General features: G+C 37.8%; 1 protein-coding gene across 1 annotated transcript in view; it reads left to right on the top strand.

Annotated features, from left to right (window-relative positions):
* Positions 1–5,039: 5,039 nt before the first annotated feature.
* Positions 5,040–27,286, top strand: part of Megf9 (multiple EGF like domains 9) — a 105,888-nt gene continuing 83,641 nt past the window's right edge. Inside the window, exon 1 of the mRNA XM_015497748.2 lies at positions 5,040–5,199. Within this exon, the coding sequence (XP_015353234.2) occupies positions 5,040–5,199 (160 nt within the window). The remainder of the gene's footprint in view (positions 5,200–27,286) is intronic.

Consider the following 27,286-nt stretch of genomic DNA (forward strand, 5'->3'; position numbering starts at 1 on the left):
AGTCATTTGTATTTCCCTTTCTATGATTTGTCTATCAGCGTTCTTGGCTGGGCAGACGTGGTTAATAAAGGCCCCAATAGTCCTATAGTTGTCTGCAGAGGATGCCAAACCTTTGCATTTAGCCACATCTGATAGGCTCTGGCAGGATGACCATGTCAGCATTGCTATTTCAATGGAACCAGAAAGTGAATGTCTCTGTGTTTTATTGCAATCTGGGAGAAGCTGTTTTTATAAACAACATCTAGCATATTATTGTATTTTCTTCCTCTCTGAACTTCCCATTTCTTAAAGGTTGCTCTATGGGAGTGTTAAATTTGATGTGTGTCTGTTTAGCCTTTCAGTATGTGTTCATGTGCAATGCATAGAGGCCACATTAATGGACTGCAGAGTACAGAGAAGAACCTGGGCTTTGGACTTAGGCAGGTGTTGGACAAACTTCTCAAAGGCTCAGTTCCTCTTCTTTCAAGCATAAATGATAGCCTTATCTTGGAGGAATAAATGTATTATGAATGTAAAACTCTTAGAACAGTGGCTGTCAATATCATAAGGCTCCTTTTAGCCCAACAATTCCTGAGCCCATTCTCTACATCCAGCACTGGGCTAGTGCCAAGTACGAAGAGGAATCACACTGGGTCCGTTACAGTGTTGTGTTTCCCTCAAGGTAAAGGTCAATCTGCTCATAGACAAGGCCAACAAGGCCTCCAGGGGCCTGCCATCCTGTGGATCTTCATTAAGCTCCATGGCTCCAGCTGTCATAGGTCGGTTGACAGCTTGCACCCTGCCCCTGCCCTTGGTACTAAGGATTGAACCCAGGGGCACTTTACCACTGAGCTATATCCCCAGCCCTTTTTATTTTTTATTTTGAGAGAGGGTCTCAATAAGTCAATGAGGACCTTGCTAAATTACTGAGTCTGGCTTTGAACTTGTGATCATTCTGACTCAGCCTCCTGAGTCACTGGGATAAAAGGTATGCGCCACTGTACCCAACTAATAGCTCTCTTTAGATCCCCAGACCTTAGCTGCAGTCCTGTGACAATCGAAAGTGTCAGTCAACATTCTGATACAGTATTACAGCTATAATTTTTGTCTTCTCTTTTTTCTTCCTAACATTATACCATAAGCCTTTTCCCTTTATAGTTGAGGTTGCCAGCTGAAGCCAGCCACCCTGTTTAATTTCTGGCTCTATTACTTGTTAAGTGACCTTGGGCAATTACTTAACTTCTCTGTATCCTGGTTTCCTTATCTGTAAGATGCAGACAATAATATGCTAGAGAGTGATTATTGGTGTTCCCCTAAAATTCATTCATTAAAACCCTAAACCTCCTACATGTGATGGCATTTGTAGGTCTTTGGGAGAGGATCAGGTCATGAGGGCACAGCCCCTGTGAATGGGACTAGTGTCATCATTATTATTGTTGTTATTAATTTTGGCAGTATTGGGGATTGAACCCAGGGCCTTACACATGCCAGCCATGTGCTCTATCACCAAGCCACATTCTCAGCCCTATAGGATGAGTGTCCCTATAAAAGAGACCCCAGGGAGCTCCCTTGCCTTTTCTTTCTTTCTTTTTTTTTTTTTTTTTACCATACGATTTATTTTTATTTTTATTTTTTTTTAGTCATACATGACAGCAGAATGTATTTTGACATATAATACATACATGGAATGTACATACATCAATCATAATGTCTATTCTGTTCTGCTGCCCTTCCTATCCCTTACCTTTTCTACCATGTGAAGACACAGTGAAAAGACTACCATCTACAAAGAAGGGCCCTCACCAGACACCCTGTACCTCAATCTTGGATTTCCTAGACATCCAAACTGGGAGAAATAAATTTCTGTTCTTTTTAAGCCACTCAATCTATGGTACTTGGTTATAGCAGCCCAAACAGACTAAGACATAAAGGTACTTACTTCGTGGGGTTCTTAGGATTAAAGGAAGTAACTCACCTTTAGCTCTTAGGAGCATGTCTAGCACATAGAAAGCATAATTATATATTACTAATATTTACCATATTGCCTTGATAGCAACCCTTACAATGACATTATATAATTAAATTGAATAGATATAATTATCCCTTTCTCTGATGTTGGATATTTAAAGTGTTTCCAATTTTTAAATATAAACTAAAATGTTATTCCAAAGAAATGAAAAGAAAATCATCTTGTGGTTTAAAGGCAGAACAATTAATTTAAGAATTAAATGTTGAATGAACCCACATTAGTAGACCTAAATTGTCTTTTGGAAAAATTTAACAGTTTCTGTATATATTAGGGCTAATTGTCCCCTCTGAGCAGCCCAACATGGGTGGTCCTTGCCTGGGCAGAACTAGCCTGGATTCCTCAGCAAGGTCTTCTAGTACTTTGCTGTGATTCTCCTGGCAAAGAAGCTGCATCAGCTTTCCTCCCCTAATGCCAGAGACCCTCCGATACAGCATAGCTCTGGGCCAACCCAGCAGTTTTTAGATATCATTTGGAAATATCTAGTGGGGCAACTATCAGGTCATGTCACCTGATGGGGAAGTTATGGGACAGAGGTTTCTGATCTGGTCTTTCAGACAACAAGGCTCAGAGTTAGCAATGGTATTATTGAAATATGAACCTACATAGACAGCATTGTGACTTAGGCTCTATAAATGTACTTTTGCATCCTCAACGAAGTAAAAGAGGATTTATGGGCCCCACTTTATAGATGAGAAAACTGAGGGTCAGAGAAGAGAAGACTTTCCTCCAAGGTCACACAGTCTATAGAGTCATGAGTCAAGTCTGTCTGACTCTAAAGACACAAACTCTTCCCAGGGGCACCACAGGATCTTTTCAATTTAATCAGCATGTATTAGCATTCACATTGTATTGCCCCCATGAGGCACTGAAAACAGACAGACACACACATCAGTCACAAGTTCTAGTATTAAGGCTGATGCATGCCTGCGAGGAGTAATAAAGCTGTGTGGGCAGTTCAATTTATCCTGTTGTATATATTTCTGAAAGCCATCCTTAATCCTTTTAGGAAGAGGCAGGGGAGAGGTAGACTGGTAGATCAGGGCTATAATCAATGAATAAACAAAGGGCAGTAGGAAAATGGAGAGGGAGAGATGAGTTCTCAGAAATCCAAAAAAGTCTCTTAGAGGATGTGACAGTTTGGTTAGGGTTAGGAGCCAGGAGGAATCAGCAAAACAGGCACAGGGCATGTCACATTCACTCTCTTCCTAAAGAGAAGTAAAAATAGAACCTCAGTTAGTTCTTGCTAAATATTGGTCTTGAAACCATAACAATCCATTTCATTTTGTCCCCACTTACATACATAGACAGATCTATCAAGACACACTCAGAGGTAATCATGATGCAAAAACACAAAATCCCATGAAGCCTGTCAGCACACTTAAGACACATAATATATAAAAATAGATACTAGCTCCTATAGACTCACAGATACTTGCAGTATTCATACATAAAGACTTAACAAACATGTTTATGCTTTCATACACAAGCCATAAATATCCTCCCTCTCCAACTACTCATGCAGGCAAATAAATGCACATTTTCGTTAACATATACAAGTTCATACGCAAATCTCATCCTGCCGGTCTGGTTAGAGGCCAGTGACTAATGGGAAACCATGCACAAAGGCAAGCATCATGTAGGGGAGGCCGGGACTGGTTTAGTGACAAGGCTGGGATTAAGCCAGTCAGATGACAAACTCGTCCTGCCTGGCTACCCCTGGAAGCCGCTCAGCCGAGGAAGCAGCAGCAGCTGACCTAGCTCTGAATCCTGGGCCAATAATGCGAGGCTGCGTGCCCATTTCCAGCTTCATTCAGGGTTTAAAGTCATACAGGGTCAAGCTACGTTATCAGCCCCACCCCAATCCCTGAAACAGGCTGGAGACTCTGGGGACACAGCAGGGCTGAGACCTCTGGCTGCTTTCTAACCTAGGCTTGTCCAGACACGGCACACTGAGTAGTTAGCATTAATAAGCGTTTACAACAGTGGGCCAGGCACTAGGTTAAGCCCTGTAGGAGTATTACTTAATTCTCACAACAGCTCTAAGAAGGGGGTGGGATGCGTCCAATCATCTCTATTTAGTGGTGAGAAAACTGGGCTCAGGCCACAAAACCACTCGGCAAGAGAGACAAGAAGCCCGATTCTAGTCTTCCGGGGAATTAGGGTAAAGTGCATAAGTGTGTCTGCCTCCCTTACGCAAGGCGCTTGCACCTTCTGCTCCTGACCCGTTTCCAGACCTCCCAGAACTGCCCGGCCCAGCGCCTGGACCACAGCAGGTGCCTTGTCACGTCATGAAGCATGGGTTCAGTGAGGCGCTCAGCAAAGACCTCAGTTTCCCCATCTCTAAAATGGGAACGGCAGTGCAGACTTTGCAGGACTGATGCCAGACTCTCCCAGGTAGCAAAGGGAATTCTGAGCTCTACATCCCCGCGGCTCTCGCGCCTATAACGGGGTTTCTGCCCACTCCCCGCCCGATCCCGGGTGCGGCGCCGGCGCCCCATTGTTGGGAAGGCGGGGACGCTCCCAAGAACGGCTTCCCCGCCCCGGGACGCGCTCACAGCCCAGTGGAGCAGACGACTTGGCCTGGCGTCTGCCGCACGGGGCGCGTCCTTTGTCTACTCCGCGGCGCCGGGTGCCCGAGGCCCGCGCCCCGCTCTTCGGGCAGACAAAGCGGGGGCCGCAGCGAGCCCGGCAGGCTGGAGCGGGGCTCGCACCACTCTCCTCCCGCCCTACGTACCGCCCCCTCCCTTCGGCGTGCTCTGATTGGCCACCGAGGTTACAAAGAGGCCGGGAAGCGGGTGGGTCACGTGGGATGGCGTGACCTCCCATTGGTTGGGGACGGCTGCCAATCGAGGAGGGCGGGCTGTCCGCGCTCGGCCCGGTCGCTCTCTCCTGGCTGGGGCCCGCCTGCGGGGCCGGCCGCCTGTCAGAGGGAGGTGGCGATGGTGCGCCGGGTGGCGGTGGCGGCTGCGGCGGCTTCCTCGGTCGGAGTGCAGAGCGGAGAAGATGACTGACCAACCGACTGGCTGAATGAATGAATGGCGGAGCCGAGCACGCCATGAGGAGCCTGCCGAGTCTGGGCGGCCTCGCCCTGTTGTGCTGCGCCGCCGCCGCCGCTGCCNGCAGCAGCAGCGGCAGCGGCAGCAGCGTCCCGCCCACCCCACCTGCCACCGAGGCCCCTTCTCCTCCCCCAGGTGAGTCCGGGCGCGGCCACTCGGGTAGGGTCCTCCCCAGTGCTGCCCATCCTCCCCAGCCCCCGGGCATCTAGGGTTGGCCGCTTCCCTAGAATTGATAGTTTCTTGTCCTAAGGATCCCCAGATTTCGGCTTCCAAAGGGAGAGCCAAGCTCCACCTAGCCCCCCAACCCCCAAATCTGGAAAGTCTTTTGTCCCCCCTGAGCTGTGCTGTCTCGGGAGGGGCCGGCTGCTGTGTGGAAGGCATCGCATCTCTTTCCAAACAGGGTTTTGGATTTGGTTGGCTCAGCGGGTCACCCCGCCCGGTTATTTGGGGAAGTTTGAACAGCAACACAGTACCTCCATCAACCCATAGGCCAAAGCTGACTGTAAGGGGTTTCTCCCAAAGCCCCAGTTTCCTTATTCATATCTTTTTGTTTATGTAAATATCCGATCTATGTGTGTCAGGTGGAAGAGATATTAAGAGGATTTTGTTTACAAAACAGTAGTACAGAGGACTTGAGGCCAAAAAAAAAAAAAAAAAATCCATGTTTTCTCTGCAAATAAGTAGATTCAGTAGGTCATCTGGGACAGGTGTATATCTAGGTTGAGCAGTTTATAAAATTAGGTTAAATCCCTTCCTTGCACTTTTTTTTCTTTCTCAATTACAAGGTCAATATGTTTGGAAAAGTATAGTTTAAGGAGGGATACCCAGATTTGTCCCTTAAACTAGGCTGTTCAATTTTGCTGATGCTGACAAATACCAATTTTCATGTGAGTTCCCAGGGAAAATATGGTTCTTCTTCCTTCTGAATGAAGTCTTCAAGGAAAGTTAGAGATGGCTTCTGTTCTTTCCTCCTTCAACTGGGATGGGAACTAAACAAATAAAATCTACTTTGTCAAGGTGATGGACAAGATTTTCTGAGTTCTGTACTTTGAGTGGGGGTGGAGATTTGTCTAAAGCACTTGCCTAGCTGGATCACTGACCTAATTCTTAGGCTCAGTGGTTTACTGTGGTGTCAAGTATGAACCTTGGACTGTAAATTAATTTGTAGAGAATTTCCCCACATGGTTATGATCCTTAATATTATCTTGAGTCTTGAGTTGGAACTTGGCAATGACAAAAGGAAGAACTCAGATTATTCACCCCCAAAACCATTTATATCTCTTTCAGATTCAAGGACTATTTTAACTGAGTTTTTACCTGTGGTGCCTTTTGGCTTTTATACAGAGAGATTGGCATATTATTGAAAAACAGGAGGCATGATGGTTGAAAATATGGACTATCCATTCTTAGGTTTGAATTCCAGCTCTGCCCCTTATTGGATATATAAACTTGGCTAGGTAACTTAATCTTTCTGGCCTCAGTTTCTTCAGTTGTGAAATGAAGGTAATAATAGTACTTACCTTGTATGATTGCTGTGAAGATTAAATAAGTTAATACATTTATAGTGCTTATAGTTCCTAATGCTGAATAAGCACCCCTTATATGTTGGCTATGCCTATAACCAGACTTCCTGCTCCCACCCTTCTCATGGGTAGAAAAGCATTTGAGAAAATTAGTAGGGAACTGTGATGATTTTTTATTTGTTTTAGTAAAACAGAATAGAGGAAGAATGAATTAGATTTTATGGAATTTCAAGCAATCTCTCTGTATAAAAGCCATAGTTTAAGGAGAGATACCCATTTTTGTCCCCTTAAACTAGGATGTTCAATTTTGCTGATGCTGACAAATACCAATTTTCAAGTGAGTTCACAGGGAAAATAAGGCTCTTCTTCCTTCTGATTGAAGTCTTCAAGGAAAGTGGCATTTAGGTAGCAATTGCTTTGGTTAGTTTTGATAAATAAGTCTTTTTCCTTAATGTTATTTTACTTTTATTATTTTTAAAACATAAAAGTAACCCTAACAGTGAAAAAATATAAACAGCCAGAAGTCTACACAGCAAAAAGTGAAAATTACTCCTTCATTACCTTCTAGTTCTAGTTGGTCCCTAGAGGTTACTACTGCTAGCAGTTTGTTAGATCTTTTTTCAAACGTTTTTCTGGGTATATATGAATGTACACACAGAATATTTTAAAATAGTTTTTAAAATGAAAAAATTCTATATATATTGTTTAACAGTTGTATTTACTTAATTATGCATCATGGACTATTTTTTTTCATGCCAGTACCTAGGGTCTACATTATGATTATGGTGATTATTATTATCACTATTATTATTTTCTGTGTTGAGGAATGAACACAATGCCTCATGCATAGGCAAGTGCTCTATTACTAAACTACACCTCCAGCCCTACTTTATTCTTTTTAATAGTTGTGCTTTCCACTGTAAGAATGTATTATAATTTATTTAACCAATCTATAGACACTAAGAGTGCTTCTGGACTTTGCTTTAAAAAACATGGAGAAGCATGGACTCTAGTCTGCTTCAAATAGTAAACATATCCCTTTAACAGAGAAAATTTGTATTTGAATTTGAGAGAGCTGGTTTGACTTGCAAAGTTAGATTCCTTGGCATTTGGGAAGATGATTGTACAGGTTTTTTTGTTTGTTTGTTTTTGTTTTAATTAATTAATTAATTAATTAATTTTACATTGGACTGCATTTTGACATGAAGTACGCAAATGGAGCAAAACTTCTCATTCCTGTGGCTGTAAGTTGAGGGCCACAGCTGAGTTGGGATGATGCATGGCATGTTGCCAGAAGGGGGTGGTTGAGACTTGAAGCCAGCGAGCCATTGAGATGATGATGATTATGTTAAGCTGTGCATTCAATTGTATATAGACCTTTACTGTCCGGCAATAGGGTGGCTCTTGCTGCCTGGGGCGCCCGATACTTTGGAGTTCCCATGGAGTTCTCGAGGGGTCCAGAGAGTTGGGGCGGAGCCGGGTGGAGAGCTGAGAGAGTTCCCAGGAGTGTGCGAGGAGTGCTGGTGGAGTTCGGGCAATAAAGTTTCCTGTTTGAACATACAAGTGCTTTTGTGGCGGCTCGGTGATTTGTGCCCAGACTGCGGAAGCTGTACATGGTTGTATAGGGCTTTTTTTTTTTTTTTTAATTTTAATGTTCCTATAAGAACTGAGTGCCATTACTATTTGGTTGGCTAGTCTTATAGGTGCTTTTTGAATTAATAAAAATTTCCGTCATGGAAATTTTTCTGAGAGCTCTTGCCTACTCCTCACTTAGGGCCCTTTTTGTTTACAGGGACCCTTATCTACAAACTGAAACTACTTGCCCCACAAGTAGGAACTCTTCCCCCAGAAACCTGGCAGAACATAGGGCTGATGGGTTGGCTGGATAGGACATTTTAAGAGAGCGAAGGGAGATACCATGATACTAGAGAGTAATAATAATAGGAGTAATGAGATAATGGCAAATGTTTGTTTTTTGAATTATAGATCTTTAGGGCTGGATAGAACCTTAGAAGCCATTATTTTCTAACATGGCCCTGGGTATTTTAAGAAATACTTATGTAGATTTAGTTGAAATATTTCTCCCTGTAGTTAACACTGACTGGTGGGATTCTGCCCTGTGGGGCCACGTAGAACAAGTGTATTCCCAATGTGCCATGCATGGCCCTTCTTCAAGAATTTGGGAATAGTGATTGTATTCCCTCTGAGTCTGGACTAAATAACTTCAACTCTTTCAACTGGTCTTTATGTGAGTGTTTTCACATTCTTTTACTGTTGCAGTCACCTTGATTGTGATTTTTTTGTCTTTCTGTGACTCTTCCAAAATGTGGAACGGAGATTCATTTAATACTCCAGATGTGCTCCAGCCAGCTCATAGTAGAGAGGGCAGTTAGTTACTTTATTTTTCTGGATATGATACTGATGGTGATGTGGTTAGTTCCTAATCATAGTAGCTTTTTTGGCGCCACATTATGTTGTTTGCTCAGAGTCCATTGAGATAGCAAAAGCTTTTATTTAAAAAAAATGTGCTGGATGAGTCATGTCATTCCATAAAATATAACCTGAGACATTTGCCAAACTTATAAAGATTGATTGTGTTAGGTTCGAGTCATCCTTTTAGATCCTAAGTTTGCCAGTGTACTCCACCCAATTTGTTCACATTACCTGCAGGGTGTTCCTATAGACAGACTCTAAGGACAAGTCAGGGCAGATTATTCTTACCTCACATGACAAAGTAAATTTATGGATGATAAAACAATTTGGAAGGAAAGAGATAACAGTTTAAATTAGTTCTCAAGGGTCTTTTTCAACTCTGAAATTCTGTGATAATTTGATACATATGATTCAAGGCAGGCACATTGATGCCCCTAAAGAACCTGAATTGTTTGTCAGCCAAGTTATGAGTGTAGACTTTGTTTAAGCAAGCCCTAGAATTTAGAGTTTGAAAACCCCTAACTATTATGCATGTAAATGAAATTTTACAAATGTATTCTATTTGAAAGGAACACTCTGGGAATCTAGGGCCCTCCTAACTATGCTGGGAAATGCTCTCTTTATTTTAACATTTTCTACTAATAGCTCAGGGTTTTATTACTTCAGCTATTTAAGAAGATACCATTTGTTTTAAGGAAATAGAAACTGTGTAGGTTCCCAAGATAATATAGGCTAACAATCCTCCTCCTCCTCCTCCTCCTCCTCCTCCTCCTCCTCCTCTTCCTCCTTCTCCTCTGGTACTGGGGAGTGGACTCAGGGCCACTTGACCACTGAGCCACATCCCCAGGTCTCTTTTGTATTTTTTTGAGAGACAGGGTCTCACTGAGTTGCTTAGCACCTTGCTTTTGCTGAGGCTGGCTTTGAACTCAGATCCTCCTGCCTCAGCCTCCTGAGCCACTGGACTTGCAGGCATGCGCCACCATGCCCAGCTTAGGCTCACAATTCTTTATCCAGAACCTTTGGAGCTGAATATATTTGAGAATTTTGAGATTTTAGGAAAAGTCTGAAAATACATACCAGTGAAGCTGGGATAGCTTCCAGTAATCAAACACATTAAGATATCTGCAACAAAATGCACACTGAATTGGGTACATAAAGACTAAAAGTAGCCTTGCATCTGATTAGGTGAGGTTTTGATGCCAAATTTTTGGTTTTGGAGCTTCTGATACTTAGCATCAGGTTTGAGGGATGAGGACCACTGTAGTAGTAATTGCAAACGTACTTACTATGTTCCTGCACTGTTCTAAGTGTCTTAATGTATTAACTCACTTAATCCTCAGAGCAGTTAGGTACTGAATTAGGTGCTGTCATCATACTAATTTTCATTGTTTATTTTTTGGTGCTGGGGATGGAATCCAGGGACTTGTACATGCTAAACACGTACCCTACCACTGAGCTATCTCCTCAACCCCATCCTTATTTTATAGTTTTAAGGGGAACTGAGGCCCAGAGAGACCAGTGTTCTTTGGCATTTACTCCTTTGTGCACTATTCATTAATCTACAATTTTCTGTTTTATAATGTTTTATGACTTAGTATTAAATTTTTCTTATTCTGGTCTATGAAGGATAAATTTGTCTGAATTCTTTTTTAGGGGTAGGACCAGGGACTTCTTAAATTTACTATGTCTTACTCCTGGCTCAAGTGCCTAGTTTCTATAGAAATTCCTTAGTTTCAGTAGTTTCTGGAACACCATACACTCTAGAATGTTAATTTCAAAGCTTTTGAATGATATTTCTAGGAAGCCTCCTGGCTAGCTGAAAATTTACACATTGAAATAATCTGACTAGGTCTTTTTATCTTGATTTTACTAAAGACCCATAAAATTAAACTGTGCATTACTTTTCATCGCTGCATTTCTAAACATGTATATATTAACTTCCAGACACCCTGGCACTCTTATAAAAAGAATGTAAGAAAAGTATCACAGTGCTGTTTTACTGATGGATAAATTATGGGTAGAGAGAGTTCTGCTCTAGGGCACTTAATAGATCAGAAGAGAACAGAAATGTAAGATCTCATTTAGCTGAAAGAAAACACTAGAGGAAAATTTTATTTATAAATAGCCTTAATCTATGCTTTTTGCCTTGATCTTGATTTTTGTTTGTTTTCTTTAGGTATAATATAAAAATCTTTGTTGCTAATTTTGACTTTGTATTACAGGCAATTCTTCTATGATCAGTTAGTGTTTTTTAAAAATGTATATTTCGGTTTATTTCTTTTTCACTAGAAACAACTGTACCTGTACTAGTAACTTTAAAGGGAGATTTTTAAAAATCATGATGAAAAGGATAAAGATTATGTCTAGATCCATATGCATTTGAATCATTGTAAAGGCTCCCTCAAAATAATTATGCTTTTAGATGTATTTAAGTACATGTGATTAATTTGTGTCAAAAACAATCTCTAATAATGCCACTGGTCCACAGATTATTATTGTCAAATATTTTTCCATTTTTCTTCTTAAGGGAAAAAAAACCCCTTCCATTCTTTTTGCTTATTTTTTCAATGTAAACTCTTCTATATGTCTTCTTATTCTTTTTTTTTTGTCTCAGTCTTAGCTTTACCAATTCTTTTCATGTTCTTTCAGGAGCCAAATTACCCTCTCCAACAATTTGCCACTTTGTCCTCCTTCAATGCCTCCTCAAAGCCTAATTCTTCCAAGAGGTCTTTCTAGATGAATGAAAAGTCCTTGAAGATGTCCTGGTGTCAGGGTGCACAGGGTGGAACACTTTGCACTCAGAATAAAACTTGTCTTTCTCTGTGACTTTGACTTTTTTCCTATTAACTTGTTTTTAGCTTACTTAATTTAGATTACTAAGCCCACCTGACAAGGAAATGTCATTGTTTATACAGTTTATACATATTTTTGTTTATACATATTCAGGATATGGTGTTGATTATCTTTTTGGAAAAAAAAAACAGAAAATATTTTCTTTTTGCTTTGGGGTCTTTATTGCTCAGCTTTCCTCCACCCTCTTCTCAGGAGCAACGAAGAAAAGACTGTCATAACAAAAGTTATCTACCTTTAAATAAAATCAAGTATTTTGAGAAACTAGAGATTTTCTTTATGATTATGAATAATATGAACTGTTTTGTTTATAGGTAGATTTGGGATGCATATCAATATAAAAGTTTAATTTGGTTGAGAAATAAATGTTTGATATTTTGAATGACAGAATTTTCCCTGTAGAAATGTAATTAAAGTTAATAGTGAACAGAGTGCTTCTAATAATTAACAAGTGTGCAGTGAAATGTGGTTTACAAAGCGCTCTTAAAATCCTCAATCTTTGCCATCCACATTTTATTGATTTCTGTGTATTATATGAATGAAAAAAAAAAAAAAGGACTTGGTTTCTGTCTCCTGTTGATACTTTTTTTAGTCAACATTAACCAAACCTTTACAAATTTTTGGTGGGTTTCACACTTGATGTTTTCTATTCTGACTTTTATCCTCACAAAGTTTATTTTGCTGAATGTAAATCTTTGGCTGGTTTAGTTGCCCATATTTAAATATGTAAAAATGGTATTTGGAGATGAGGCTTTCTTTCCTAGGCACTTTATGGGGCTGAATGTTATAGAAATACCTCAGTAGTAATTGAAAGTAAATGGTGAGAGAGATGACAAGGTGAACTAGAGAACTTGATTGGGAGGGCATCTAAATTTCATTTCTTCAGATTGAAATATTCCTTGCTTCTTTCAATAGGATATTTAACACTTAGGCAGGGATGGTAACTAATGTTAACTGAGCATGTATTATTATATACCTGACTGTTCTGCTGTTGACCTAATTTCTACTCTGACCAGTGAGGAGTCCTTGCTTCCCCAATGTTGAAGAATAACACCAGAGAAGCATGCCAAGGCAAGGTCAGAGTAGAAATTAGAAGTGTATTAAAGGGCAGCAGAAAAGACTTCTCCCGGAGGAAGAAGGGGACCCAAGAGGTGGAATCCGTGGAAGTGCGGTTGTCTCTCCATTTTATAGTTTTCCGTGATGGAATGTAGGTGGGAAGGCTTGAGGGGTGGGACACAGGTGGGCCAAAGAAGTAATCTGGGCACTTCCGAGTCAGCATCTTTAAGTTTGCTGTTCATTAACATTTCTTTGGGATGGGCTATCTTCAAATCTTTTGGGGGCTGTTTCCTGGACTTCATTAACATTCCAAGAGTTGCTCAACTTTTCTGGGAATTCATTCTCAACATGGCCTCCATTTTAGATTTCACTCGATATTAGACCCTATTTTCCTAACTATACTGACTACCTAATTTTAAATCTGGCTTCATGACTACCTATCAGGATTTTTTTACATACATCATATCATTTAGCTTTTAAATAATAAAATAGTAAAATATTATTGGCTTTATCTTATGGATGGCAGATTCTGAGATTTAGAAAGCTTAAGTAGTTTGCCCAAGACTGTCAGGCGTACATTATCCATGAGGACAGGGACTTCTGTTTGTTTGTTCACATTTATATCTTCACAGTCTGGCCCAAGACAATTCTCAATAAATATTTCATGATTGAATGAATGAAATTACATTAGACATAAAGGAAAATAATGTAATTGGCCTTTTAATTTAGAAATGAACTTTTCTCCATTTTTTTCCCCTTAGTTCATGGTAATAGTATAAGAGCCTACTTAGGGCAAGTGGAGCTCTTTGAGATCTCAAATATTTTATTAATCATTCGTTTTTCTGTTATATAACTCTGTGTCTTCTATTTTTCTTAAAGAAAGAGCAATAGACAAATGAATATCTGATGACTCATAGAAAGTACAGCTAAGTTAAAAAAGCTGAGCTTTTGTAAAATGTGGATCTCTAGGTTCTTACTAGTTCTTTTACTAGTCCTATGATCTTGGTCAGGTTATTTCATTTGTAAAATGAGAGACTAGATTGGTGGTTTTAACCTGTTTCATTTTGTGACTTAGGGTTCTTCAGATGTGTGTGAGAGTCAGTAGGTACTAGAGGGGCCATGTGGTTCTATTTTTGGACTATCTCACTTCCTACCCCTCACCTCTCACCCCCATATCCCCACCCATGCTTTGATTAGCTCTTTTCCCATTTTGTTTGTATATTGGATTTATTCTTCCTGTGAAGATTTTTTTAATCTTTTTTTTTTTTTTTTTTGAGAGAGAGAGAGAGAGAATTTTTTTAATGTTTATTTATTTTTTTTAGTTTTCGGCGGACACATCTTTGTATGTGGTGCTGAGGATCGAACCTGGGCCGCATGCGTGCCAGGCAAGCACGCTACCCCTTGAGCCACATCCCCAGCCCTCCTATGAAGATTTTTGAAATAGGAATTTTCTTAGTCTAAAATTTTATGATTAAAAAAATAGGACTGGGAGATGTAGCTCATTTAGTTGTAGTGCACTTGCATAAGGTCCTGGGTTCAATCTCAACACCACAAACCAACCAACCAACCAACCCAAAAACCCTCACATTATGTTAATGTTTAGGAGCAATATACACAGGAGGAGACAAATATATGGAAATAGTAACTTGTTAAGGCTGAGTATTGGAATTATGAGTAATTTTAATTCCCTTCTTTGTGTTTTTTGAAGTTTTTAAAGTTTTTTTTCAATGAATATGTCCAATTTTAATTTCATGTTCATAAATAAATAAAATGAAAAAAGAATAAAAAGTTGTGATAAGCTTGGCAAGGCCTTACTTATGTAAGATCAATCCAGATGATATTTCATAGAGCCATTTAAATACAATTTCTGTCATTGACTCAACAAGTGTGATCTACATTAGAGATAATTGCTTAGTCTCACAGAGATTCTGATGAAAGGAGACTGCTGAAGACACTACCCAAGAAAGGAGACTGTTCCTGAGGTCTGAAAAATCTTAAACAGGGTAGGGATGATGTATCTAAGATTCTGTACTGTTAAAAAAGGTTAACTGAGATTTTCAGTAGAGGCTAAAAACAGGGAATTGGTTCTATCTCCATTTTATTCTGTATAGGGAATTTAAATCATGCTCTTAACTGGGGATGGTGGCGCTTGCCTGTAATCCCAGTGGCTCCTGAGGCTGAGGCGGGAGTGTAAGTTCAAGGCAAGCATTGGCAATTTAGTGAGGCCCTCAGCAACTTAGCGAGGCCCTGTCTCAAAATAAAAAAATAAAAAGGGCTGGGAATATGGGTTAGTGGTTAAGTGCCCCAGTTACTAAACAATAACAACAATAAAAAAAACTTTAAAAAATTGATTTAAGTAACCTATTGATATAGATCTTATTTAAATTGTGCAAAATTTGAATTTAAGATGTTTGTTTCTTTCCTTAGAGACAGAGACCCCCAAAATTTGGTTTTGGTCTATCCATATGTTTTGCAATTAGATCAGATGGGATTGCTTTTATACTGGTAATATAACAGCTGTTCTATATGGTGCCTTGCCAGGGAGAGAGTTAAGCTCCCAGGGAAGGGGAAATTTATTCATTTGCAAAAAGGAATGTATTCTGCTTAGTCATAGAAAAAATGATAAAGAGTAGGAATGTTTTCAATGGATGGGGAATGTTAAATAATTTGTATTTAGTAAATGTTAGATAAATTGATTTTGGAAACTCAATTCAGTCTTGCATGCTTCCTAGAAATTAGCATATTTTCATGGATCTTCTTATATTTTTATTATTTATTTTTTTAAAAATCTAGTGATTTTACTTGATGTATGTGAGCTAAAAGGAGAGATTAGAAGTAGCACTGTTATCTCTAAGGAGAATATGATATTCCCTAGTTCCCTTAATTTTGGAAATGGTCTTTAAAGGTGAAATTTCTTTAAAAATATCCTAGGAAATGTTAGATGTTGTTCAGTATGAAGGGATTGGATGAATAGCTTTTTAGGTTCTCTTCATTCTCTTATCAGTCATTTATAGGAATGTAATTGTAGTATGGGAAGGGTTACTGGAAATAATGGGGGGAAAGAAGGCATGTTTAGCATTTCAACATACTTATTCTGTTTTATTTGTATGTGGAGGCTTGGTTAGACATCCTGGAGATGTCTTATTGACATTATGCTATTTATAATCCTACAGTTCTATATATACAGCATTAACAGTATAACCCCACCATCTATTGATGTTGTGTGGGTTAATGAATAGTTATACAGTGTTCCAAACATACAAAGCAATTTAGCTCGTGAGTATTATTATATTGAATTGTTGGTGTATTGCCTGCAAACCTATCCTGTTCAACTGGTTTTAATTTTTAAGTTAGTTTGTTGCTTCAACTTGTCTACAAAGCAGGACTGAATGGTCCAGCTGTGGAATGGCAATCAGAATAACTAAATTCCAGTCTTTCTTTTCATTCATTTTGTGAATTACTGAGCACATTATTTTAATGATCCTGTGACTTAGTTTCCCTAACTATAAAATAAAACATTATATCCAGTCTTCCAAGGTTTTTTTGAGAAGTAACATATAAATTACTTTTTCTTCCACAAAGGCTTTATAGAATTCAAGCTGTTTTGTGGTATTCTTTCCAGATTACATGGTTTATATTAGTTTATAATGTAATGTGAACAAAACAATTTTGATTAAAGGCAACAAAGAAATGTACACATGCATTTTTTTCCTAAAGAGAGAGTGAGAGAGAGGAGAGAGAGAGAGAGAATTTTTTTAATATTTATTTTTTAGTTTTTTGGGGACACAACATCCTTGTTTGTATGTGGTGCTGAGGATCGAACCCGCGCCGCATGCATGCCAGGTGAGCGCGCTACCGCTTGAGCCACATCCCCAGCCCCTGCACACATGCATTTACATGTGGCTTTTTTCTATATATTTTATACTATTTTGTAGTTAACATATTTTTATAACCTATTATACACTGGTATTTTCCAAAGATTTGGGATTTTTTAAAATATTTATTTAGTTGTAGATGAAGTATCTTTATTTTTATGTGGTGCTGAGGATAGAACCCAGTGCCTCACACATGTGAGGCAAGCACTTTATTATTGAGCTACAGCCTCAGCCCCAGACTTGAGATTCTTTAATGTTATTTTTCTTCCCATACTACCTTGAGAAATTAATGTAATCTTTATCTCATATTAAATCACAACAGAAATAAATTGTGCTTTGTAAATCTTTAATATTGTTGGTTGATCTTTTTAGAATGGATTCTACTTAATAGTTTTTGTGATTGAAAAAAAGTGTTCATTTTACAAAATACAAAGAATAAAAATATAAAAAATGAACCCAGAAGTAATGAAAGGAAACATTTTAGTGTTAACTACAGAATACTTTTTAAATCAGTATTTTATTCTCCTTTCTGCCACTGAGATATTCTGTATGACTGTATTGCTTTGAAATTGATTTAGCACATTTTAATGTTTTGAAATGGGATATCTTTCAAATAAAGTTGAAAATAATGCTGTTGGGGCTATTATTATAATTTGAATTAGAAAATTTTGAGTGTTTACTATGTTCAGATTACCGTGATATAGGTACCTCCTGATACTAATAGAAAAAAAACTATACCATAAAGTTTTATCTGAGTTTAATTTTTTGTTTTTAGTAGTGGGTATTGAATTCAGGGGCCCTTAACCACTGAATCATATCCCCATCCCTTTATTATATTTATCTAGAGTTAGGGTCTCCTTAAGCTGCTTAGAGCCTCACTAAGTTGCTGATGCTGGTTTTGAATATACGATCCTCCTGCCTCAGCCTCCTGAGCCACTGGGATTATAGGTGTGTGCCATCACGCCCAGCAATATTTTTTTAATTGCATATATTGCTCCATTTTTCACAGCAATAAATGAGATCACTTATTTGTTATGAAACAAAGGTATGAGTTGGATTTAGCTCTCTTCTGAAGTCAAATACATGACAGATCAACATAGGAAAAAAGGGCTAGGGTTGTGGCTCAAAGGTGGAGTGCTCGCCTGGCATGTGCAAGAATTCTGGGTTTGATCCTCAGTACCACATAAAAATAAATAAATAAAATAAAGGTATAATGTTCAACTACAACTAAAAAATATTTTAAAAAACTAGGAAAAAATCTACCACATTTAAATTATTTATCATGTCAACAAAAAGAACATAAATCTATTTTGGATAATAAAATGATACTTTACTTGAGACTTGGTGCTTCTTGGCAGAACCAGACCAGTGACTTATTTTTCTTGTGTCAGCTCCAGAGCAAGCATGCTTTTTCTTGGGTTCAGATTGCCCCTGAAATCCTAAAACAGTCTGGAACCAAGCCAGGTATTTGGTATTTTCAGTACTGTGGTGGGAGAAGTCAAAGTATCTGTCTGCCTGGCTCAGACATTGCCAAAAGGCCTAGGTGTTATGCTGGACAGTATGCCAAAGAATAGGCCAAAGAAGGCTCTGTCCTTCAGAAACTGGTATCTTACACAATGATGTCTATTCTCTGAGTTTTGAACTTTGAAATCAAACCAATAGTGAACTGTAGTATTACTGAGAAGGGATTAAATTAATGCATGTAAGTCAATTTAGCAGTGCTTAATAATCAGCACATAAATTAATAGCCTTTATTATTATTAATGCTGTTTTATTACCTATTCACAATGTTTGGAAAACAGCAGGGAAAACTTTGTCTATGAATTCTAGATTAACACATCTACCAGATTCTTTGACACAGTCTGTAGTCTGGTAACACATTGATAATTGGGAATACTTGCACATTGCTACAGATCAACCTTCTATAATAGGTAGTTCTAAGTGCAGGGTAGGACCAATATATTTGAGGCAATGGCTACTACTTTGCCTTCTAGAGTGGACCGGATCAACTGAGAATTATCCTGTGCTATGTTGCTAGACACAAACAGTATTGGAACTGCTCAGAACTGGACATCATGCAAGCTATTTTCAAAAAGTAAATGCAAAGATAAGACTCCAGGGAATTCCTGAAATAGCCATTGTCCAGTTTGGCAGTTGTACTCTTTGAGGATCTTTTATAGGCATCAGGCCCTAGCCACATATGGTCTATTAGAGTGAAAATAAGATTTGGCCAATAGAAAGACGTGACTGTTCAATTCTATGTTGTTAGCACATTGGCATTTTTTTAAAGCATGCCAAATACAACTTGCATATACAAGTGCAGGTCACATAATCTTCTTAGGCTTCAGTACTGAGCTCTGTAACATGAGTATAATAATACCTACTTATTAGGGTTCTTGAGTGTTAGATCTAGAATTCAAAATCAGCTCTGTCTGACTCAAAAGTCTATAAACTTCACTTCCTTGGAGTAAGCTGTGTTGCATTGCCAAAGCAGATGGGAGTAGCAGAAAATGATATAAAGTATTCAATGGTTACAGAACACATTTTGGGTTCTGTTTTTGCCACCTTTTCTAGCTTCTCCCAACAAGATCATACTTTTCCTCTGTCAGCATTGGGTCTAAGTTGAACACAGTGATCCAGGTTTGCTTTCAGTAGTTACTATAAATATTAAAATTAGATCAAAGAATGTTTCTCAAAGACAGATATAAGTGTGGAGTAGGGGTGAATATTTCTCAAAGACAGATATAGGTGTGAAGAAAGATGATGGTGGAAAACAGAGGAGCATAGTAAATCTAATCCTGGACTGAATGGTAACTATGTGATTGTCTCTTCAGCACTAGAAGGGTTGTTGCTAACAGAGAGTGTGTAATGCTTACTAGCATTTGACAAGTAATAACCATACACTGTGAATGGTAGTATTGATTGTTCTTGACTCAACAATAAAACCTTTAATCTTTAACTTAATATGGACTGGAGATCAAAATGTTGATGTAAAACAATATGTTGTAAAAAATAGCAAGTGACATTTGATTATATTAAAGTTATTGAAGAATATCAGATTTGCAAATATGATCCATACTTCTGCCTGTCACCTCAGTGTGCATTCCTTTTCTCCCTTTTATAAATTTCCCTCCTCATGCAAAGGTTAGTTGTCTCTCAGATCAGACAGAGGAGCCACTATTATTTCAACTATAGATCCAGCCCCATCTGATCCAGTTGCAAAACATATTTACAGATAATATTCAAAAATTTGGTGGTTTTGTTTATTAGAAGCTTCAGTAGGTATTACATCAGCACTCAGCAATAATAATATTATTACATCCTGCAAGTGCACAAATACTGTGGTCAGGTCAAACTATATATGTTGAGAATACATATATAATATAAAACTTAATCCCACCATTCTTCCAGTTAATAATTTAAGATAATATTTATATTTGATTCTCCTGTTAAACACAGTTAAGTGATCCAAGCCAATAAATTCATGTTTCTTAATATGACTTAAAATTTTACCCATTTCTGTTCTTATTTCCTATACCCTTTTCCTTATGCTTTAATCTCTAGCAGAATCAAATTACTTACATTTTCCTCCATATACCATCATCATTAGTAGTAGTGAAGCAATCATCTGTGATGTTCTTACTCTTTGTCAGATTCAAAGAGATTTAAATAAATTACCATGACCTCATTTAATTCTCAAAAGAAGATATGAAGAAATATGTATTGCTGTCCCCATGCTACTAAGCCAGGATTGAGGTTTTGAGAGTTTTTATACACTGAGCAAGGTTTCATAGCTAGTAAAATGTAGAATCATAACTCAAATTCAGCTCTGTCTAGATTCAGAGCTTTTTTAAAATTTATCACTAGGGATCTTAATTGTAAGCAACAGAAATCAGTGTCTGTTGATTTAATCAGAAAGTGAGTTTATTAATAAGATATTGAGGAGTTCCCCGAGAATCTCTAGGGAAACCAAATCAGGCCATGGAGCTAAAGTAATAACTAATTGCATCCATGAATGTGCAACTGACACCATGGAGCATAGGTTCTGTAGTTTGCACCATTGACGCTGCTAACCCTGTGTACTGGATGCAATAGCAGGTACTACATCTAATTGTCATACTGCATCCATTCCCTCCTTAGCAACTAGAGAGAGGGCCTTATGCTCATTCCTTGAATCATTAGTTTTTAATTGCATGCATCTGATTTTAGAGCCCCAGTCACTTGCTCATGCCCTGGCTTCAGGGTAAGCTAGGAAAATAAGAATCCAAAATTATGAATCTCTGTGGTGGGGAATCAAGGCTAAATAGGAAGGGATTCTGAGATAGTAGGAAATTATAATATGATACTAAGCTGCCAAAAGAATGACAGATGCCTGTCACACCCCTTTTCTTGGCCACCTGACAAACTTATTTGTCCTCGAAAAACATTATCCCTGTAGCCTCATAGTACTGTTGTACCCTATACATTCTAATATTATTAACACTTTTAATTCTTGCTTTTTAAAGACCTTTTTTTTAGGTATTAGTTGTTTATGTAATTGACTCATCTGTATTCATGTTTTCAAATAGCTTATAGTCTATGTCGTATTGTTGTCTGCACTCTTTTCACACCATCTAAGATAGTGTTCAGCATATGATAAATACTCAATAAATGGTTGAATTGCACTAAAGCATAAATCTTTTTTTCCTTTCACCACTAGAATGAAAGTTCCATAAAGGCAGGGATATTTGTCTTTGTCAGTCTCTCTGTCTCTCCCTCTCCCTCTCTTCCTCTCTCTCACTGTGTGTTTAGTAGCTAGATTAATTCTTAGTATGTGATAGGTCCTCAGTGACTATTTATTGAAGAGAATACTCCTAAATAGTAAATTATTTACCTCTAGAAATGATACTGTCAGATCTTTGAATGAGAATGACAATTTTGAAGTATCATATCATATTTTTCACTTAGATCACAGACAGTAAGTGGATAGAAACTGCCATATTTGTCTTTGGCTAACTCTTCCTTCTATTCAGAAGCATAACCAGAAAAGTGCAATTTGGAATTTTTTCCCAGATCTACCACCATAGTCAATAGCAACAAAAATGGCCTGAAGTAGAATACCTGTTCAACATAAACCTTTTTTTGTTCTCTCTCTCTCTTTTTTAAAAGAGTTTAACCTTTATTTATTTTTTTTATTTATTATTTTTTATGTGGTGCTGAGGATTGAATCCAGGGCCTCACCTGTGCTAGGCAAGTGCTCTACCACTGAGCCATAACCCCAGCCCTTTTGTTCTCTTTTTAAAAACTAGCTTTGTCCTGAGATTGTATCTCTTCTGGGAAAAAAAAAAGGCTATTGGGCAAACTATCTTGTATGTATATTTTGAAAAGTGTAATAACCCAGGACAGTAGCATCTCTCTTTGAAGAAGTGGAGGCCTCTAATGGTAACATGATTTGTATAAGGGTAGTGGACTGGTAGAGAGATACTGTAGACCAGAGTTTTATAACTGTAGAGGTTAGTGTTTTGGCATGAACAAAAGCAGAATTAAACCAAGCTGAAAGAAAGCTTTTGTTCAAGCCAAACTTAAAAATTATTGTCATTTATGATAGCTGTCACTTCTGGAGCAAGACTTCCTAGATTTGAATTCTTTTCTTTACCACTTACTGTGTGACGTTGGGTCATGTCTTAGTGTCCTCCTTTGTAAAATGGATATAATTATGATGACTACCTCACAGAGTTATTTTAAGGATTAAATAATAGCATGTGTAAAAGTATTCAGAATTCTTGGCATAAGTTGGCTTTCTAAATGTTAGCTGGTTTTTTTTTTTAATTTCTTTAGTTGTAGTTTGACATAATACCTTTATTTTATTTATTTATTTTTATATGGTGCTGAGGCTCAAACCCAGTGCCTTGCATGTGCTAGGCAAGTGCTCTACCACTGAGCCACTACCCCAGTCCCTCAATGTTAGATGTTCTTTTTATGATTATATTTTGAATACCTATTTACCCTTATTACTCCCATCCTTTTAATTCTTTACTACATCTAATTCTCTGAATTCTGATGATAGAAAGTGTTATTCCATCTTATCAGTAGGGAACCTGAGTCTAAGAGGAGACATTGTTTGCCCAATAAGTCATCTAGCTGGGAAGTGCCAGTTAGCTGGGATTCAAACTTAGATATATTTTATTTCTTGAGGTACTTTCTAGCATGTTATAAATAGATTGAATTTAATGCTACTTTATTGTTCTAGCTCCTCTTGTTATTTTAAATGCCTCTTTTCCTCCTTTGCTTCTCTTTTCTGTTTTTCTTTAGACCTGTTTACTATCTTCTCCAGTTTCCTCTTGATTCTTTGAACTTGTAATAGAGAGTGTGCACTTTACCTGAAAGAACAAAGCATATCCTCACATGCTACTTTGTCCATTTTAATTTTGCTTTCATTTTTATTTGTTGTTAACTGGTCTGTACAGTGGATTGTTTCCAGAGGAGAAGACTAGAGTATCTGTTACGAGTCAGATGAGTAAACTTATACAAATAGTATGCATTCAAACACTAGGGCCATTTTAGCTGGTATAAAAGATGAAACACAAGTTGGTCATAAATAGACAATAGCAAATAATAGTATTGAGTTGCTATTGTCTGTATTGTCAACTTTTGTGTATTAATCGTTTTTAACTTGTATATAATACTTTTGAAAAATTCCTAGGCTTGTTTTTCTTTCCTGTTAACAACAGGCCTTTTAAGAGTTTATTAAAAAGTTAGCATTTCTCTTTGCATGCCATTTAGTTTCTAATCTCATGTAATAGAGTATTCATTTAGAAATACACATTTAAAATCAGTGATTAAGTTTCTTCAAGAACTAAAGCCACAAATGTTAGGATGCTATTACTTTCTATTTCTCTGTTGCTTGACCAATCTGCAATGGTATCTTCCTCTTTCCTTTCTTCTTCTTCCTTTTTTTCTTAACTAGACAAAATTTCAGATCCTCTTTTCTCCTGATTTACTTAATTTTCCTCATGCTCAAATTGGTTTTCAGTTATGCTTCCATAAGATGGTTCAACTTGACTTTGCATTTTTAAAAAATTTAATTTAATTTTTTTATTTTAGGGCCGGGGTTGTGGCTTATTGGTAGAGTGCTCGCCTAGCACATGTGAGGCTCTGGGTTCGATCCTCAGCATTACATAAAAATAAATAAATAAAGGTATTGTGTCCAAGTACAATATATTAAAAAAAAATTATTTTATGTTTTTATGGTGCAGGGGATCAAATGCAGGGCCTCGTGCATGCTAGGCAAATTCTCTACCACTGAGCTGTGCCCCAGCCCTGCATTCATTTTTATTTACATAATAGGGAAAAAGCTTTGCTTTTGCTAATAAGTTTGCACTTAGCTTTCCCAGTGATCTTACAAACAAAATAAGGTGGTCTTTGTTAATCAACCACTGTATACCTACTGTCACCTAGACAATTAAGATAGGATTTCTGTTCTAGAGAACACAGTGGAAGGTACAAAAAATTAGACTACAGAATGGGAAGGTCCATCATAGTGGTGTGTACAGGACACTAAAAGGAGCAAAGAAGGAACTCCTCACCCAGACATTTAAGGGTAGTCTTTCTGAAGGAAGTTTTCTCTGATCTGAGTTTTGAGAACAAATAGGTGGTGGTAGAGGAGGACACTGTAGGAAAAGGGAACAGCATGTGAGAAAGTGCAAAAGGTAGAAGAGCACATGTATGGCCCATTTAAAGAGCTAAAGTTCTGAGTAGCTTGATAAGAGAGGAGAGGAAATGTAACCATGAGACTGGGAATTGTGAGATTTGAGGCTGGAATAGTTGGCAATGTCAAATCATGAAGTGCTTTCCATATCATACACAGAAATTTATTCCAAAAGCCATGAAGAAGTATAATTCAAGCCAGGAAGTAAGATGGTAAGATTTGTGTTTTGCAAAGGTAAGTCTGAAAACTGGTGTATTTGTAGAAGTATAATTGGTCCCTAGGAAAGATAATTAGAGACCACTGACTGTCTCTTTAAATCTTTTCTAGCATTAATTTGGATTAAAGGGTTTACATGGTAGACGGCGTAATAATAGAGGGGGATATGAATTAGTTTTCTATCCTCTCTTATTAAGTAAACATTTGAAGCCTATTTTGCTTGTTGTTGTCTTAGAAGACTAAAATTAGAGACTTGACAAAACTTGCAATTGGTGCTGGACCTCTTAATGGATCTGGTGTTATGTTGAACAAACGCAAGCACCTGTGTGCCAGGCTCTGTGCCAGGAGCTGAGGAGAGAGTGGTGGACCTATGCATTCTCAGTCTGGGAGACACTCATGCACAAATACAGTGGCCTGGGATACTATGTATTAGTTTCTCTAACATTTTCACTTCCCAGCCACTTACCCCAACCTATGGATGCAGAAATTGAGGATGAAAGTTATTTAACTTAGTCAATGTCATGTAATAATGAATGGAACATAGCTACAATTTAATATTCAATCCATCAACCTAATTTAAATTTTCTCCACTCCCCCATACCACACCAGAATATTACACTGCTGCCCATGACAAGGCAGTACATATATACTTTTTAGCCTGAAATAGTTTTATTCTCTTAATTCTTTCCAAAACTGCCCAAAACAGTTTTGTGGTTAAAGGTACAGGCTCTGAAGTCACATTAACCAGATTCTAATGCCAGCTTTATCACTTACCTCTCTGTTAACCCAGTTCCTGGAGCACTGATTACTATATGAGACTATGTTGGTAAAGCACTTAAAACAGTGAGAATACAGGAAAAGAATTCAATAAATAATAGTTTTCAGAATCATCCCTGAAATAGTAGCTCATCTACTTTCTAAACATTGAGGACATTTTGGTAAAATGCACTTAATCTATCCTACCTTATTCAAATTAATCTTGGTGAAGAGCTCTTGCCATGTGTGCATATTTGAAGTCTGATTTCTTGTTCAGGGGTTCAGTGTCGTTGCTATCATAAACAAAAACCCAAGGAAATATGCATTTAAAGACAATTAAAACTTTTTCTTCTTTTTGGCTATGCAGTGGTTGACCTCAGGGCCTTGTACATGCTAGGAAAGTACTCTACCTGAGCTACATCCTAGCCCTTTTTAAAAATTTTATTTTGAGACAAGATCTGGCTAAGTTGCTGAGGCTGATTTCTCAAACTTGTGATCCTCCCATCTTAGCCTTCTGAATAGTTGGTATTACAGTGGTGTGCCACCATGCCCATTTTACAAACTTTTTGTTATGGAAAGTTTTGAGCATACATAAATATTAATATAACAGAGCAAACCAATCACCTTTCTCCTATCTATTATCCAACTGGACCTCTCATGGACAATCCTGGCTTATCTATACTCTTGGACCTCTCATGGACAATCCTGCCTTAATCTATACTCTTATCTATTTACTTTGCTAAAGCTAAATCTAGATGCTTTATTGATTATGTTTTGGGAGAAGTAATGAAAAATGGTGGGTTTTGTTGTTGTTGTTTGTTTTGGTTGTTGTTGTTTCTGACATTGCTAAATTCATAGTATGGCCCAAATGGGGATGAAAACTGAGAATGAATTGTTATTATAGAATAGGGCACAGATTATTATATAGTTTTTACATGTAGAAAAACTGTGATTTGTCAATGGTCATATAAGCTGCAAACCACTTGTGAAGAGACTTTTCATTGAATCATGTTTATTTTATAAATATTTATCAAATGCAAGAAACTTAACTATTTATATTTCTTTTTTAAGTTTATGGTCCACATTATTTTTATTCTTTGATCACCCAATTCCTTCTATCTTTTGTTATGAATTTAAAGTATGTTCTTCTTCCTCCACTACCTTAAATTTTAGCTAGTAGAGTGACTTTAGGACTAATACAGAGGAAATTTTGGTCTCCAGCAGAGGTCAGTTGCAACTATGAAAACAACTCAGGCAAATGGTCTATTGATGGGGGAACTTTTCATTATATAAAGTTCTTTTCAGATTCCAGGATATTGGTTGCTTGGTCACTGAAGAGTCTGTACTACCATTCACTAGCACCCTGGGTGTCTGAACAGACCTGGTTAGGAATGTACTGTTCATTTTGAATAAGAAAAAAGGATAGAGAAGCTGCCTCAAACTTGCATCACCCAAGCCAAACATCTGATATTTGGTTGCTACAAAACATTAGTCTTTCAAAGTATATCCTAAAATAGAAATCGTTTTCATTTTTTTTAAAGAAATTGATTTAGTTCCCATTTTTTTTTTGAGAGAGAGAGAGAATGAATTTTAATATTTATTTATTCGTTTTTTGGCGGACACAATATTTGTTTGTATGTGGTGCTGAGGATCGAACTCGGGCCACACACATGCCAGGCGAGCGTGCTACCACTTGAGCCACATCTGCAGCCCCAAATCGTTTTCATTTTGAGTGGTTTAATCTTTGATTGCAGCCACACATATTTTAATATATATATATATATATATATATATATATATATATATATATATATATATATATATAT

The sequence above is a fragment of the Marmota marmota genome, unplaced genomic scaffold, assembly GCF_001458135.2.
Source record: "Marmota marmota marmota unplaced genomic scaffold, marMar, whole genome shotgun sequence".
Taxonomy (NCBI): domain Eukaryota; kingdom Metazoa; phylum Chordata; class Mammalia; order Rodentia; family Sciuridae; genus Marmota; species Marmota marmota.